The 17,142-nt window shown below is 36.4% G+C and overlaps 1 protein-coding gene across 1 annotated transcript in view; it reads right to left on the bottom strand.

Moving 5' to 3' along the window:
* Nucleotides 1-17,142, bottom strand: part of LOC124160692 — a 176,598-nt gene that overhangs the window by 31,289 nt on the left and 128,167 nt on the right. Inside the window, exon 6 of the mRNA XM_046536668.1 lies at nt 2,592-2,693. Within this exon, the coding sequence (XP_046392624.1) occupies nt 2,592-2,693 (102 nt within the window). The remainder of the gene's footprint in view (nt 1-2,591; nt 2,694-17,142) is intronic.

The raw sequence follows: 17,142 nt of genomic DNA, 5'->3' as shown, positions 1-17,142 counted from the left end.
ATACTAAAATGTTTCATTGGACCTTCGATTGGCAAAAACATTATTGTATACTTTAAAAATGCCCTAAATTCTCCTAGCTCTCAAGGCCTAGCCGTGCGTTAGGTTTTTCGCCGTTCCTTAGGAGGAGGGGAAAAGTTCGTGCGGGGAAAGAGTAAGGACCCGAGTCAAAGGAGCCACGGGGCGGGAGAACTTGGCCGCAAAATCCATTAAAGGGAGGTATTCGTTGCATGAGAGTGGTTATTAGCGACGGCAAGAACTCCCTCGTCTTTGCAACTTCGCCCATGTTTTCCTCTCCATGGAGACGGGCTTTTGTTGGTGTTAAAAGGCGTCAGTGTCGAGAGGCGACAAAAAAGTGAGAATCTTCTAGCGATAGGAGACTGCGGTGGTTAAACGCGAGGCGAATATTGAGAAATACTTTTTATAATAATGCTTATAATATAATATATATAATAATACTTTTTAGTACACTCATTCCATTTTATTCATTAATCTCCATCAAGTAAATCAGAGATTGATTTCAATCGTAAAATTGGGTTCGATAATCTTCAGAGTTAAAAATTTTAACTTATAAAAATTGAATGCTGTAATATTTCCACTGGATTTTCATATGACTCGTCTGGTTTCGTTGTTACAAATAAGTGTTTCATTTAACATTATTGTTGTTTATAACAACGAAACGCGTCGTGTTTGAATTAAACCGGTGGATATATTGCAATGTCCAACTTTACTAACATTAATACCTTCCACCACAACTTTCAAAAAATAAAACTCCTTTAGGATTATTATCTTATTAACTTATTTACGATTACTCCTTCATACCAGGCTTGCTAAAGTGCAACGGAACTAGCGTGAACCTACCATTTAGAAGTGAGTACTCCTTGCTATGCATTGTTTTGATATTCCCCACACGTATTTTTGCGTCCGTAATTACTCTTAAATGTGCAATTACAGGTGGACATTAAAATTCTGCGGTGAAGATCCTCCTTCTCCTCAATTGCGAGTGAGGAAAAAAACAGCCCTCATTTGTCAACGTTAATGCTTCTTTCTAAATAGCTATTCCTTTTCTCACGCTTCTTATTATCTTGTGTCTCGCATATTTGCCCACTTTACTCGTGAATGAGTGCGTGAAAATTTAATGAGATATCCGTCTTTTGTATGCAGTGACTCGAGTTGGAAAAGACAAATGAGAATCTTCCTAAATACAACTGTTGCGTAAGCGGAAGAAGAATTACATTAAATTATGACCCTAATATGGGTTGTGAATGTATATTAGAGCTAAATTATAAACTTGAGCGTCGTGCAGAGCCTGTGGTCTTTTAATCAAACTGTCAAGAAGCAGTATCTAGGTGCATCCACAAATCTTCCATATTTTACCCGAGGAGCCTAATTTTATTTTTTCAATTTACTTCCAGCGTTTTACATGAACCTTTATTTAATCGTGTTGTAATTAAATACTTATAGAGTCAATTATACCCTAATTTCCTAGAGTTTCGTTTGTCAGTAACCTCAGGATATAGCCTCTTATGCATACATTCTTATGATAGCAGAAGATTATTACTCTGGGATTTGTCTGTTGTTTTTTTCCAGATTTTAATGTAAAAAATTTGTATGTTCGAATGATACTCAGTTTGAAATTTGTAATGTTTATTCATGCTTTGATCGTTCCCTTGGAAACCTGGCTCTATTAATTTCGACTCGAGGTATCATTTAACTATCTGCTTTGTGCGCTTAAAAATTAGATCAACCTGCTACTGGGACATTCTTACACGTTTGAGCATTACGACAGATTTCATATGGTCAAAACCTTGCTCAGTAAAAGACGATAATATGGAGCTTTCGTCGACGGAGTCTCATTTTAAATGGCTTGTCGAAGCAAATATCTATGGTTCGTTATGATTGCTTTTATATTCGTAACTCTGAAATGTTCTGCATGCACAAAAATGATGTAGGGTACATAAGTCATGAGATTTGGGGATATACTTCATGAATTGAATGCCTCATGACATGATAAAATTATTTATAACTTACCACAGATGTAAAAGAAATGCTTCCAGTTTCATAATTGCTGAATTATTTTTAATTAATTTTTGATTTAATGAAATTACTTATTTAATTTATTAATTACTTTATAATTATTAAATAATTCTATTATTCTTTCGGCAATCACAGAATAATTTCTACCCGCAATCTAGATTCAGAGGTACGTTCTCCTTAATTTTTTAAGCAACCTCAGAGACATAATTAGTACTGAATCACGTTGTTAAAAAATACTGTGTTTCATATGATTGTTGTCAGTGATAATTACTTTTCGGAAATCGCGTTATAGTTACTACCTTCAATATAGATAAAGAAGTTCGTTCTTTTTAAATTTTTAAGCATTCTCAGAGTGCCCCAACGAGGCAAATGGCCCAATCTAATTAAAATGTTCTATCTATCTATGTATTTTTCACAAATTATAACGAGAAATATGAATAAGGCATTTTCAAAACATTTTTTTAAAATTATCTACAGTTATTAGGTATTTAGATCCCATACACTTTTGTAGAATTATGGAGTCTGCAGATACGGATCTAAAAAAAATGTCAACTTACATATCCAAGCTCCTGCATGACGCAAGTGATGTTTCTGATCTTCCTACTTCCGTCCAATCGGGAAGCCATCAATTCCATGCGCTTCCTCAGGTCAAGATCCCTCTGTAAACATGAGAAATTTATGAGAAGAATGTCTTAAAGTCAATCAAGACAAGCACGTAGTAGGGATTGAAAAGGAGCATCGCATGTAGCACCAGGGAAAAACTTATGTTAATCATTAAAAACTTAAAAACATATCCCAAAAGTTTTTCACGGTCATACCGTGCACCTGCAAATTTTTAAATAACAAATATCTTTAAAAATATCTATTTTTAAAAAGACATCTTTAATTTAACAAAATTCATTTTAATTCGAACGTATCTAAATTAAAAATCATACTTACAAGTTAAAACTTTAACGAAAACTAGAAATTAAACATCTGAGTCATGTATTTTCCTACTCCAAGGTTTTAATAATATTTTTCATTTAATATATGTTTTTCATTAGGTGTTTACTGCCAAAATTTAAAAAAAAAAATACAGAAACTTATTTATATACACGTAATTCCGGACGGAGCTCTGATAGGTATACCATATTTTTAATCATTGCATGCATAATTCTGTTTTTACCATTAGGACAAATTAAAAATTACATCTAGTCTCCTTAACATAAGCCAGGTGCTGTGAATCCGCTGGTACAGCATATATACTTCAGTTCACTAATAATAACGCGAAAGATGAAGAATATATTTTAAAAACATTTTTTTTAGTATCACACCTTATCAAGATCTTTTAAATCACAAGAAAGGGAATTCTTCATTGAAAATTCTTACGCGTTGTTATTTTATAGTTTCGCATTTCTAAGAAGCGAGAGAAACTTTGCATAATCCATTAACATATTCTTGAGCAGTAATGAATACTTTTCCCACTACAAGTTATTTCTATGCTCCGTGATGGCGATGAGAACCAAATTTATCTGCTCAACTTGTTTACTTAATTTACTACCTTTAGTTTGCCATGCTGCTTCAGCACTAATCTTTGTCAGCGGAAAATTAATATTATTTCGTCTTTGATCACATATTATCGCTGCTATTTTTCATTATGTTATTTACTGAATGTGTTTTCGATATCCTAGTTTATATAACTCTCATTAGCCTTGAGGTTTGGTAAATAAAAGTGCATTTATTTTTTTGCCGTTTTACCACCTAAAGTGTCACTTTCACGGCCTGAAACCAAATTTGGAGACTCATATATAAAAAAAGAAGATAATTGAAAACTTATGTATTTTTTTATTGACTAAACCTCAAGATAAACTTAACAAAATTCAATTTCACTATAAATTCTGGAAAGTACCTACTTATTTTCGTCTAACCAAATACGGCACTTTTAAAACCTTAAAACATATGAGTGGGTATCGGAGACTTCAGACACTTTTGGATTTGAAAAAAAATCCAGCCTATATTCTGGTATCCAAATTTTACTCGTACCAATCGAATGTTGCCGCTTTATGTCTGCATTACAGCTCCTTTGAATCGCGTGAGAATCAAGACGATTGATTTCTAGATCCAATGCTCTCGGCAATCGATTATCAATTTATTTCTATCACAGAAAGTCCTCAGAATAGATGCCTAATTTTAAGAGTACCTTTAAAAATCGAAGGTAGTTTATCTCATAGGAATTCTGTAATGTGAATTCCTCCGTATCCGACAAGGACCAGATCCTTGCGGTCTCGTGATGAACGCTGGAAGGATATGCACCGATCCCGGTCGTAATATTTGATGCCGCAGGATAGCGTAGACTGCCGTTCCTATTACATTATTCGTCCTTCGAGATCCGCGCTGTTCAAACATGCCCTTCAACCTCTCGCGGCGAAGTTTGCCGTACGCACTTCGGTCTTGAGAGAGACTGGAAAACCCTTTTATAATAGGTTCCAGATCCCTCCTCTTACTCGTGCGAGACGTCGACACACAGAGGAAGAGAGTGAGGAAGTGGTTGCGCTTGATTGAAACCGAGAGAAACCGGTGGAGATTGAGGAGAGACATGAGATCATGGCATAATTGTAGGGGCAATTCCGACACCTTAACCCTTAGCTGCACGAATATCTAAATACGAGACTAAAACATTTTTTCTTATAATATACGCATCGAGAAACGCTTCAATTGCTTTATTTTTATAACTTTTTCCACTACTTTTCAATTTTTCAGTAAAAATTTTATATGTATCACATATGATATATTTATATTGAAAGGCAGTATATATTTCAGGAAATTTTACATTAAACAGATATGTATCACATATCGTTGGCTAAGTTCTAACAACACGTATCTCAGAAATAGCAACTTTTCAGGAGAGAAAAAAAAAGATTGATTTTTTCAACTAAAATTAAAAACAAAAAATTCATAAAACTGAAAAAGAAGCACACACTTGCCAACAAAGGGTTGTTTTTTGCTTGAACACTTTGCAACTCAATCCACATTAATATGACTCCTCGCTGACGCAACTGTCCCCCACGATTACATGAAACTTGCGCGCGTGGAGCACCGCAATAGGGTGGTTTCCTATTATTTTTTATTGCCTAAATCGAAATATTATTACCCCTGGAGCACGTATTTCACAATTTTAGATTTTTAAATGGCGGTATCTATTTTTTGCGATTAAATGAAAATTGAAAATTTTCAAGCACGCGAAAACGCGACGGCTAACTCTGAATGCTGGGAAAAGCCCGAGTGACGCCATTCTGGTTGCGTCTGCCGCCGTGTGAAGCCGCCTTGGTGCGAGGCTATGAGCGCCGATACGATACAGGCTGCTGGAAGGTAGCAAAGTACCCTACTAGCAGGTCGCACTTGGCTTAAATAAGGATTATTAATACCCAATCAAACAAAGGAAACTTTCCGACTTAACCAATTTTAATAGGTGATTATTTAGAGATGTTTCCCTGAGCTCTGTGCCTCATGCATGCATTGGTAATCTCAGACGATGTAAAACTCCTATCTACTCGCATAGAAACTAGGTCCCTCTGATGTCACGTGGAGTGGCATCGCATGGGTGCTAATGAATCCTATAACCAAAATCCGATGTCAGCTAGTTTAACAGGATAATACGTGCTTTTTAGTACATATTATATTGTTTTTGGAGAAAGCGAGTTTTTAATATTTTCTTTTTATTTGTTTCCTACATTTTTGTGGCGAACCTGGTAATCGGTCAAACGACGGCTGTTAAAAAAAATTCTGCCTAAAAATTTGTAATCTACGCCATCCTGATCAGAAAATCTAGAGCTATTTTTCCATTGAAAAGTTAATTATGTAATTTTAGTTAATTAATTGATACGCACGAAATTTCTATCAAGTGATTATTCAATATGGGATTTTCATCGGAAGTGTCCAAAATTTCAAGCTGATCTGACGATGGGAAACGGGTTGAAATCAATTGCAAGATTCCATTTGTGAAGCAGACAAGCAGACCAAGCAAGTTAAGAAAAAAAAGCGTGTAATAATAGTGGCGAACCGAGGCAACTCCAAAAATCCTTTAAAAAATTGTATCTTCTTCATTATCGAAGTGAAGATGTTCCACGAATTAACATCAACAATTACACTTTTTATTCTATATTTTTTAAATTTAAGATCACCACTTCAGGAAATTCGCTTACTGCTCACACTTGTTACTATAAAAACTTAAAATGAGTATGAATAACATCCTCAGTTTTCGCGCTTAAGTACTATATATATAGACACGGATCGATGAAGCCTGAGTCAATAGCTTGACTTATGATTAGAATTGATTTTCTCATGCATTGAACGTGAACATCGAGGACAAATAGTTTATCCAATGGCGCCCATTCTTCGGGACGTTACTCCTCCCCAATATGAAAGTTTTATCTACAGAGGAAGCTACAATGACTGAAATGTAGAAAAATTTGCAAACCTTAAGTTTCAATTCACACTTTCGAGCGGGAGCCTCAGGGTAAAGGAATGCAATTAATGACAGAATTCTGCATTCAAGACTAATGAAATCGATGCTCCATTTTCTATATTTTTGTGCGTCGTTCTTTGAGAATTGATGGTTGCAGCGGAAGGAGAACTTCCTAGCGCACTGTTCCGCTCAGCCTGCTTCTAATGAGAATTGATGATTTGCCAGCTTGTGATTTATCGCTCTTAGCCTACTTCAAGCCTCGTTTCCATCAGATACCGGTCGCATGCTTCAATAATTTCTCTTCTTTCAACTTTCAGCTGCGAATACCTCCTGGGCAAACAATTAGTTTGGAAGTGGATCACTCACAATCAGTGAAACAGTTGGACCTGATTGAAGAAAATCCTCCAATTTTGGCACTAATCTTCAGCTAAAATGCGAGGGCGTTGTCGAAGGTATTGTTGCCCAAAATTATTAATCTCTTCATTATGATAAAATGAAAATACTTTGTTCTATTCCATACTATTTTAAATAGTACGACTCGGGTTTCTGCATATCATGCTATCATCAGGTCTGATCTAAAAACAGATATTATTTCACCCGAGATCAACACCTTAGTATCTTTCCCTATTAATGTCTTATTTTTTCAAGGAGGTTTTTAAACTAAAGATGTAAACTAAGCTTTATGACGCCCTCCGCGGCCCCATAGGAATTTTTTTCGAGGAAATGATATGCCTCAAAAGGAAACTTAGAATTACTCAAACAGTGATATACATCTTTTTTATGAAACTTCTTTCTTTTGGACTTCCTCCTTGGCGAGGTAGAAAGCCATGCACGTTGCAACGTTGTCCTTGCGGAGGTAATCCTGACTTACTTCCAGTTGGGGCTCACTTGCAAATTAAGCTGAAGGGTAGGAGCCGGACGAAAGTTAGTCCGCGTGATGGTGTCACGTATTGAAAACGCTCTGGGAATGGACGTGGGAAACCATACCACACTCTTTTCCCTGAAAACGAAGCACATTAAAGTGAGCCTCGCAAACTCATCGATCCATATATGGCCATAAAGGGCGCATGTCTTTCATAGCAGCGAGATAAGAAAGACCCTGGAGGTCTCTGTCATGCAAAATCCTGGCGAAGACTTGCCAGCGTTATCCAAGAAAGACGAAATGAAGACAAAGAACGCGGAGAAGAAGAAGGCAGCAATTAATGTAAGGATAGTGAATGCCGGGGTAATAATAATGGGGCGGATAAGATATAATGTACAAGGGGAAGCTATAAAATATCAAAAGGGATTTGGGTATAAGAAGAAATGATATGACAGGACTATGTGAGGGAAATTTAGAATAGTGCTTTCAGATAAACAGGAAAGGAGAAAGCAGAGAAGAGGATTTATGGATATAATGACAAGTTTAATATTTCATTTTCAATTATTGATGTTGATGATGTTAGGGAGTTTATGATTGGGGGAGATTGTTGTGAATAGAGATATGAGGCAAAGTTGTTTGAGTTAAAGAGGTAAAAGGAAATTGTATCTTGAAGAAAATAAAGAGAATTTGGAAAATAACAAACGTTTGAAGTTACACAGGGAATAGTCCTTACTGTGAAATAAAGAGAGAAGTTCAATTTCAGAGGGAGCAGACCGGAGTGGTTCGCAAAGTTTTCTACCCTACTCTAACCGGTCAAATAATTTTAATAATTATATGCCTTTCCTATGGCTAATTTTGACCTTTTTGGAGGATTTCAATTTGATTATAAGCAGTAACTCGTTCAATTCTCGTGCGGGAAGTAGAATACAGAGTTACCACGCCGACCATCTTGTTGGTGTAGCGTAAAAGCTGGTAGGTAATCGACGCCTAAAATGGAATAGCTGGAGGACATACTCCCTCAATGCGAACATCTCAGTTGAGAAAGGCTCCACACACCATATACTGTTTACGAAACAATGGTAGGTTTGAATTAATTAGAAGAGGGCACGAAATCTTCACCCAGCCCGAGAGGAAATTGCCCCCGGCACGAAGTATGAGCGAAGGGCGTTGGAGGACTGACCGACCTTCACAATTGAATGCTTTACTAAAGATGTAGGTACCGTCTGTAAAAAAATCAAGAAAGTTGAGTTTGAGAAGCTCTCTTGTCTAGATGAAGCAATCAACTTCAACGCAGAAAAAAAGTATACGAAAGAGAATTAATTTTTTTGTTAGATCATTTACTTCAAAAAATTCCCGGTATCTCCTGTAGGTAATTAATTTGTTCTCAAAAAAGTACCCGTTTTTTGCACATAAAATCTAGTTGACCAACTTCGAGGGCATGATATTCATACAGTATTCGTTCCAATAACTTGCACTTTTTATATAAAAAAGCCAGATCTATCATTAAAAGTTTGCAGTTGCCACTAAAATTGATGGATTTGTTGTAAACAACGAAATTATCCACTAACATCGCAACCAATGGGCCAGTTCAAAATTGATTGGTATTGTTGTATGCCGTAGAATGTAAGTATTTCGTCTCACCTCGGTATACCGGGTATTTCAAAATGTTTAGCGGGATTTTTACGCTTTGTAATATTCATTAAAGTAAACTTACAGATATAAAGCGTGCATCAAATAAAAGAGCAACTCAAAAAGTTTTACATACAAGTCCACAATTGTTCAATGTACGTCACTTATCAAGACGATGAGCGAGTTCTTCCCTAACGTTTGATTAGTTTCTCTCGAGTAATAGTACAGGCAATGTTAGCCTTGCAATTTTTTTCAAACTGCATCGGTTTACTTGAAATTTTGACAGTGGGTGAGGACTGCCCAGTATTAGAAGAAGACGAGGATGACGCTAACGACGACGATGATTATATAAATTAAGATTATTAAAAAAATTATTTTTTTCTGTGTTTTTTTAAGTTTTATTTTTGTCTATGTATGTAAATATTTAGTGTATTTTCATGCAAATAAATTGTGTATAATTTTACTTTTTTCCTAATTAATGTCTATTTAAGTAATTAATAGGTATTGCAATGTTATATGGAATGTTTTTAAAGGGGTGTAAAGTCGCAAAATGAAATTAGTGTACATAATTCAAGCAACAAAATTCTTAAACTACTCTTAAATAAATATTAATTACTGTTTATTAAATTAAAAACACTGACGAATAATTTATTTTTTTAAGGTAAATATTTTTTTTTCATTTACTCCTATTAAAAGTTGAGTTTTAATAGTTGAAAACTTCTGACATTGTGTTCAAAGCATAAAAAATCATTATTCAACTAATCCAAACTTAATTTTACCCAGGTAAAGTTTTAAATGTAGTTTTTTAACTTTTGGCATTTAGGGGTAGTTTTTACCCCTTAAAAGTGACAAGTGTCAATCGGCATATTATAGATTTTGAAATAGAGGGTAATGTCATACTAATCACTAATTTTTATGCAAATTGATTCAGTTTCAAAAATATTTGCATGGTTTTGCATTTTTGTGTGCTTCATTTCCTGGACTTGAATTGTTGCAAGCGCCTTCAAACGTATGGCGTCGATAACATTGAGTGCACATGCGCAATGTTGTCAACAAACGAAACTACTTTAGTTACTCTTTCATCTAATGCATCATTTATAGCCGTAAGTGAAGTGTCCCCTGCAACTTAGTTCTCACAGCGACGCGAGACGAGGGAGACCGGCTGCATACAGACCTCTTCCAGACCAATTCATACGCCAATTAGGCTTCGGTTACATCTTCGAGTGAGAAAAAAAAGAATTGCAACACTTTGGTGAACCTGGGAGACTATACTAGAATAAAAATGGTGGGAATGAGATGAATAAGTGGCTACATTTCTTTCTAAGAATGAATGCTGTGAAAATGATGGGAAAATTGTTCTTGGAAACGTCGAGATAAAAAGATGGAAGGTGAAATTGGGCTCCAATGAGGGAGACAGTCTCGAGTTTGAGCTCGAAAAAAATTCAAGTTCAAAGAAAAATGACTGAAGGGAAAGAGTTCATCTTTACGCACCATCGTTATATTTTTATTTTAATGGCCGTTAATAACTAATAAATTTAAACGCCTCCACTATGGCTTTTCATCTTTGATTTGTTTTTAGTGACTGCATTTTAGAAATTAGAATACAGACACTCCTGGTATTTTATAATTAGTCTAAGGGCCGAATTCTCAATCGACCCTGTAGGGCCAACTGAACTTTGATATGTCATCAGCCCCTACATAAACCGATCTCGCCCTACATGCACTATAACAAGCCCTAATACTAAAAAGAAGTGCGGTGACGTTTCTATATTTATAAGGATTTTTATCATAGAACGAACAATATATCAGCATTATTCAAAATGGCATTATTATAGAGCAAGGATTTTTATTATTCCATTAATTTTCCTGTGTATTCAGCCGTCAGATAGTGTTCAAAATGAATAGCGGGTTTTTAACGCTTTATTATAGCATTTAACTTACAGCTATCAATGATGTATCAAATAAAAGAGCAACTCAAGCAGTTTTGTTCGCTGGCAACAATGCGCATGTTCCGCCACCAAATGTTTCCGCCACTATCCGTTTGACAGCGCTAGCAACAATTACAGTCGTAGGTTTAGTGCAATATATAATATACCGCGTTAAAACCCCGTTATTCATTTTGAAATACCATTTAAACGGAGGAAAGCCTATTATTATGGCCATCAGCCGAGTAAGTATATTTTGAAATTCTTTTGAGGATAAAGTATGCATCGCTTCTCGCAACGATCTCCTTAAGCCCTGAAAAAACAACTCCTTCCATTCCTCCGTGACTCCTCGCGTGAAGATGGAAGTGATGTTCGAAGTGTTGAGGCCCGTCTCATCTTTCGGAGAATTTTCCACCCAAGGAGAAGGGGGATGAGTGAGGCGCAGGAGAGGACGCCCCCATGAGAAAGCACTTAGTCCTAATTGCCTCCAACCGGCCCACCATCATCTCCAAATGTTTCTTCCTTCCTTCTTCGCCTTTTTTCTTATTCCCTTTCCCACACGCTTACGTAACTTCTGCCCACTCCTCACGGCGTGATCACCCGATTTTGTTTTACTTCTCCCGCGAACCAGGATCTGAGTGATGCCACCTTCGATCATGTAGACAGTGGATGTAATACTTCGATCTGATGATAATAACCTCAGGGTTAACATGTACACGAGAGTGGTTATCTTCTTCTGACCAATACCGTAGGATATATGACCACTAGTAGGATCAATATTGAAATGACAAAATCCGAGATAACGTTATGAATTCGATTAAACGATGGCTGACTACGACGGTAGAGACGATATTTTCGTGGCACACTCCGTTATGATATTTCATCATTCTTATTGCATCGTTATGTTTGTTTGATTGATAGCGATGATTTAGTTTATTTCATTACAAAGCTTCCTCTCTTACGCATCTCCGCACCTGTTTGGTTAAATTTTTCGGACAAGTGATGCAAAAATATTCCAAAAGTAGTAGTCTACTTGAAAAAAGGAGTTTCAGAAACAAATTGAGCGGATACAAAGCTGTTATTTAGGAAATAAATATTAGACTATTTACATAATTTCATAGGCCTACATATCGTCTTATTAGTTACAATGCGGTTTTATGTAATTGCAGCATTTGAGAAATCGAGTAGGATTACCCACGACTGATCAATCTTTCCACAAATGCATCAAATTGCATAAAAAATTTTAAGCAAAAGGCATTTGAGATCAAAAACTCTTCATTCTCGACTACTTTCCTTTCCTCTTTTAATTATCTGCTTCCCTCCAGTATCCTGTCTTATTTGACATCATCTGGGGGTGATTGTGATGCGACAAGTCCCACATCAATGTCGCAAGGATTATGAACTCAACTTCACCAACGGATGATGGTGTTTTTTTCCACAATCTTGTGTAAGGTGGTCATCAGTGGGAGAGGTGCAGTTGAAGATAGTTTGAAGCCTCCCTTGCTCTCCGGTTTTTTGTTATATCTATCTTACTCATCCTTTCCAAATTGATCCTCCTCATGGTCTACTTCTCTCCTTTTGAGGTTCGTGGATTATCGCAAATACTCCGTACAGCGTTGGTACACATGCTCATCCTTTTCCCAGATATTCATCACGCAATGTAAAGTAGTGAATTTCTTTAATAGAAATGAAAGTTTCCAATAAACACGCTCATTACTTTTCCTCTAGGCGCTAGTAAATTTATTACGATAAACAAAGAGCTAAAATCGAAAAAAGCTGACCTCTATCTCAATAACTTTTTTCAACCAGAAAGTTGAAATCTTTCATGATCAGCACCTAATGATATGTGCATAACATGCCCATTTATTTTTTTCCTATGCTAACTTATACATGGGAAAAAATTGTACTACTGACGCGAGAAACCTCCACCTTCGATATTTTGTTAAAATTCGCCACATTCATCCCCTTTCTATATTTTAATGGATTATCTGATGGAAAAAACTATCATGCCATTTCAATAGGCAGTGTCTCTTCTTCTATATTGCAGTTTTTTGCGTATTTTACTATAGCGAAGGTTAAAGTCGCGTTACACATTGTTGATGCCTACTTTAAGCTACTTTTTTCAAATATGTGTTGAGAAAAATTAGTATGTACCGTCTGGTAATCTACACGAATATTCTCATATCCATTTTTCCCGGAAGTTTTGATGGTTCGGATTTTATACCATGTAACTGGGCTTACGTGAATGGGGGAAATTTAATTACACCACCTTCTATATGTATGCTTCTCTTTTTTTAACGCATTTATATGCTACGTCTTTCATTCTCTCATAATACCTTTTTCGGTCAACTTTCTTCATCCCCCCCCCCTTCCCTCCCCCGGCAACTCGGAATCTTTCCAGAATGAGTTGTCTATCATTATTTCATAATTTTGTTAGGTTTCACAGATTCACCATTGAATTAATTAAGGATTTATTCCATCTTTAAATGTAAAACAATATTTTACTGATCTCTCGCTAGCTTTGTCAAGGTACCGATAGTCTGGAAATAATTAACCTGCATCGTGTAGATTTTATTATGCTTGAATAATTTTTTATTTTAAATGAAAGCCGGATAATTCGTCGATTTCGCTACTGCCCAATTTAAAGCCAACTTAATCAATATAATTTACGTATTATGAAGAAAATATTACATACAGTTATGTCTACTGCGTGAATGAAAAAATACCTATTTGGTTTTTAGTTGCGCGGTTGTATGTTATGCATACCTCCAAAATAAGATGAATTCCACGAGCAGGATTTGGGAGGGTAAAACAACTCTTGAAGATCCGGATCCCTTTGCCGACGAAGTGATTTTTTCCCATGGCGTGATTCATCACTTGCGTGTCATATTTCATGATACTCGGCAATTTTATAAGGGGTCATTGCCCACTCTTTATAAAGTGGTTGGGGAGAGTGCGAATGACGACCTTGGAAGATTCAGACCTCAAATCTTCCTCTCACCTACGTAATGGGTTACCGAAAATCGTCTCCCTATACCTGGAGGATCGATAGCCGAAAAGCATGCTATAATATTCACTCTATTGGAGCACAGGTGCATCAAACTTTGGACCATTTGGAAAGTAAAAACTTTCATTTTCAGAATTCAAGGAGATGCCTTATTCACAGGATGGGATCCTAAAGGTGGTTTCGGAATGAATCCAAATTAAAGGTTGAGGATGTCTATTGAGACACTCACGCGCAATAAGGAATTCCCAGAAGCCATTCCACTTCTTGTTATGCCATTCTGGGAAAGAGGTTTTGGTAAAAACTGGTCCTCCCTCCCGTTTATGATTACGACCGATGCACACCGTGCATCAATGAGCTTCTCATCGTTTAAATTGCTTTTCATATTGATTATGAAGTCGTTTTCTGCCAAAAAATTTAAGATGATTTCCATCTAATATTAGGAATGTCGCTTAATAATTATTGCAATATAAAAGTTGAAAAAAGTAAGGTCTCTTTCTCATAACAAATATTATGGGTTCTGCTTCCAAATTGATGCGATTGAATCTGAATCTAATTAACAGGCATTGAGTTCAACCATAATTTTAATTAATATAATGATTAACAAATAAAAATAAATCATTGGCAATGTAAAAAGTTTTGACAATGATTAACAGCAACATACTGTAGTATCAGTGGTAATAATTTTTCCTTTTGTCTTAACATCTTTCATTGCGAATGCCTTTCAAGAGAAATGGGGAGAGAGCCACAGAATTACTACTTTTGAACTTATAGGTAGTGATCGGAAACGCGCTTTTTCTCTCCCAGCTTAAACCTGGTTGAAGCATCTGACAAATCTTCACCAAAACATTATCGTTAGCCTGTAATCGCATTGAGAGAACTTGCTTGCTAACCGCTTCCCGCTGGCCGAGAACTTACCTCCCCACTTACTCTCGGTACATAAAGTTCTATCGCAAAGGGGTGCGTTTTACTCTCTCCTATCCAATCAACTTTTTTAAAGCAAACTTCCACTTTCGGAGACGAAAACCAGTGGCAAAAAACTGTTGCCGCTGTTCAATAGATTCGTTTTTTGGCATATTTTTTACTTCAATGGTAATCTCCTAAAAAAATTATTTTTTGAAAATATTATGGAAACAAAAACAAATATTGCAATGAAGTTGACGCATTAACACTAGCGGCTATGTAAAAAATAATCTGCAACGTAACACGGCTATAAGAGCATGGGTGTCAAAATGACATCCTCCCGGCATTCTTGGGAGATGCAAATTGCCCGGCATTCTAGTGTTAAGAGTTTAAAATTTGGGTGAGCCTATATTAGATTCGGCAGTCGGATTCAGTTGAAGATATTAATTTTCTTATAACAATGCCCGGGATCTCCCCGCGGCACATCAATTAAAGAGGAGAAGAAATGTACTTACCAACTAATGTACGTGTTTTTTTTCACAACTTTTAATGAACCATAAATTTAAAATGGAATGCCGCACGATATTCAGATCAGGATATATTGATTGGGTTCACTTCATTCTGAAGACAATGAAACTTGAAAGCTGAACTACAGCACATAATTTGAGTACTTAAATTAAGATAGCCTTGCTTCAACTCGTAGAAGATGAAGAATATATTTTTAAAATTTTAATTTTAATTTGTTATTACCAATTTGTCGGCCTATGTTTCGATGAGTCATAGACGTAGATAGGGAATGATGATGCTTTGTAAGCAGGCTACTCGCTCATAGAAAACACCTGAACGCTTTCTGCTTTGTTGATGCTGCTGAGAAGAAATTTCAATCGCTTTTTTCTCGTGGCGAACCATAACGACGCCAACATCACCTTCGCACCTGCCTTTCTTTCTGTACCCATCAAAGTGTATTTTCTTTCCACCTTCGCTTTTGAAAGACATATATATGCCCACAACAATGCCCTCTTCGGAATCCAATCCCCTTTCTCGGACTACATTCGCAGCCGGGAGAAGTAGATGATGAAAAAATGATGCATCACGGGTAATCAACGCACAGGGAGGCATTTCCGCTCGTTTCGTGGTTTCGTTCCTCTTTTGTTTCCCTTGTTACGTTCCTCCCCGATTATTTCACCTGGTTCCTCCGACAAAATGGCGTCTATTGTGCACATCAAACTCTGGAATGAAGAACTTGAAATCTCATTTGCGCTCTGAGATTTTGTGAAGCGGCTTCGCAAAAATGGGGCTTTATATCGAGCGAAATCTTACGCCAAAGATTCCTCACACGATTCTGAAAGGATTTGGAGACTTCCCGCCATGAAATTTCCCCGGGGTGTGATTGAAGATTAGAGTATGAGAATTATCGCGGTCTCGTTCCAGTGAGCATTTTATTCGATCCCGCAAATTGATTTGTGGTGTAGGGGGCAAATACAAAACTTTTCAAGTCTCTTTAATTTATTTCTAAGAGGCCTATCTAGGTCTATCTTTTGGGTTCCTAAAGCCACCTGAAGTTTTTATTAATAGTGAATTTCAACTTAACTAGAATATTCGACTCTTGGTTGCTTCACAGGAGAGGAACCAGAAATTGACCAGTTAGAAAATGGGATGGATATTAATTATCCACTCAAAACAAGAGGGGGATAATGCCGGAGCGTTTTTTTTTTCTCCTGAGAATGAATTAGGAGAATTTTGATTGAATTTAGGAGCTACTTAAAGCAGTATCGCCACCATCTTGTAATGATACGTCCTATTAAAATACCAAAAGAATAAGATGAAGTATTGACACAAGCGCACAAATAGTAGTCATCGAGTTTTGATGTCACGACATATAATTAATATATCATGTCGTGTACAGGTAATGATATAATTATAAGGGCCTTTGTCGCTATCTATGGAGGAACACCTAGGTCAGATAAAAAGAATTTTTCATGGCGAATAACTTCTTTCGGTATTTTAATTTAATGTATTACGTAGCGTGTCAGAGAAAGGGGAAATTCTCGTGCGTAATGGTCTATTTTCCACCAATCCAAACTGGCTAATAGCTTAAAGCCTTTATTATCTTTGACATACGACTACTAATTATTCCAAGGGCACCCACATTGAAATATAAAATCCGAAATTATCAAATCTGAAATATTTTTATCAAATGAGCTATGCATGGATACGAAATAATCAAACTTTTATCATAAATCGCGCATAATTAGACGAAACTTAGTCAAAATCCGTAAAACATTTTTTAGCCTCCTTGCCTGTCAAACAATAGGTCGTGGCTTCAAGTCCCCCTTGGTTA

Source organism: Ischnura elegans, chromosome 6 (genome assembly GCF_921293095.1).
Source record: "Ischnura elegans chromosome 6, ioIscEleg1.1, whole genome shotgun sequence".
In the NCBI taxonomy this organism is placed as follows: domain Eukaryota; kingdom Metazoa; phylum Arthropoda; class Insecta; order Odonata; family Coenagrionidae; genus Ischnura; species Ischnura elegans.
The sequence above is the reverse complement of the archived record's forward strand: the minus strand, read 5'-3'. Positions and strand labels throughout refer to the sequence as shown.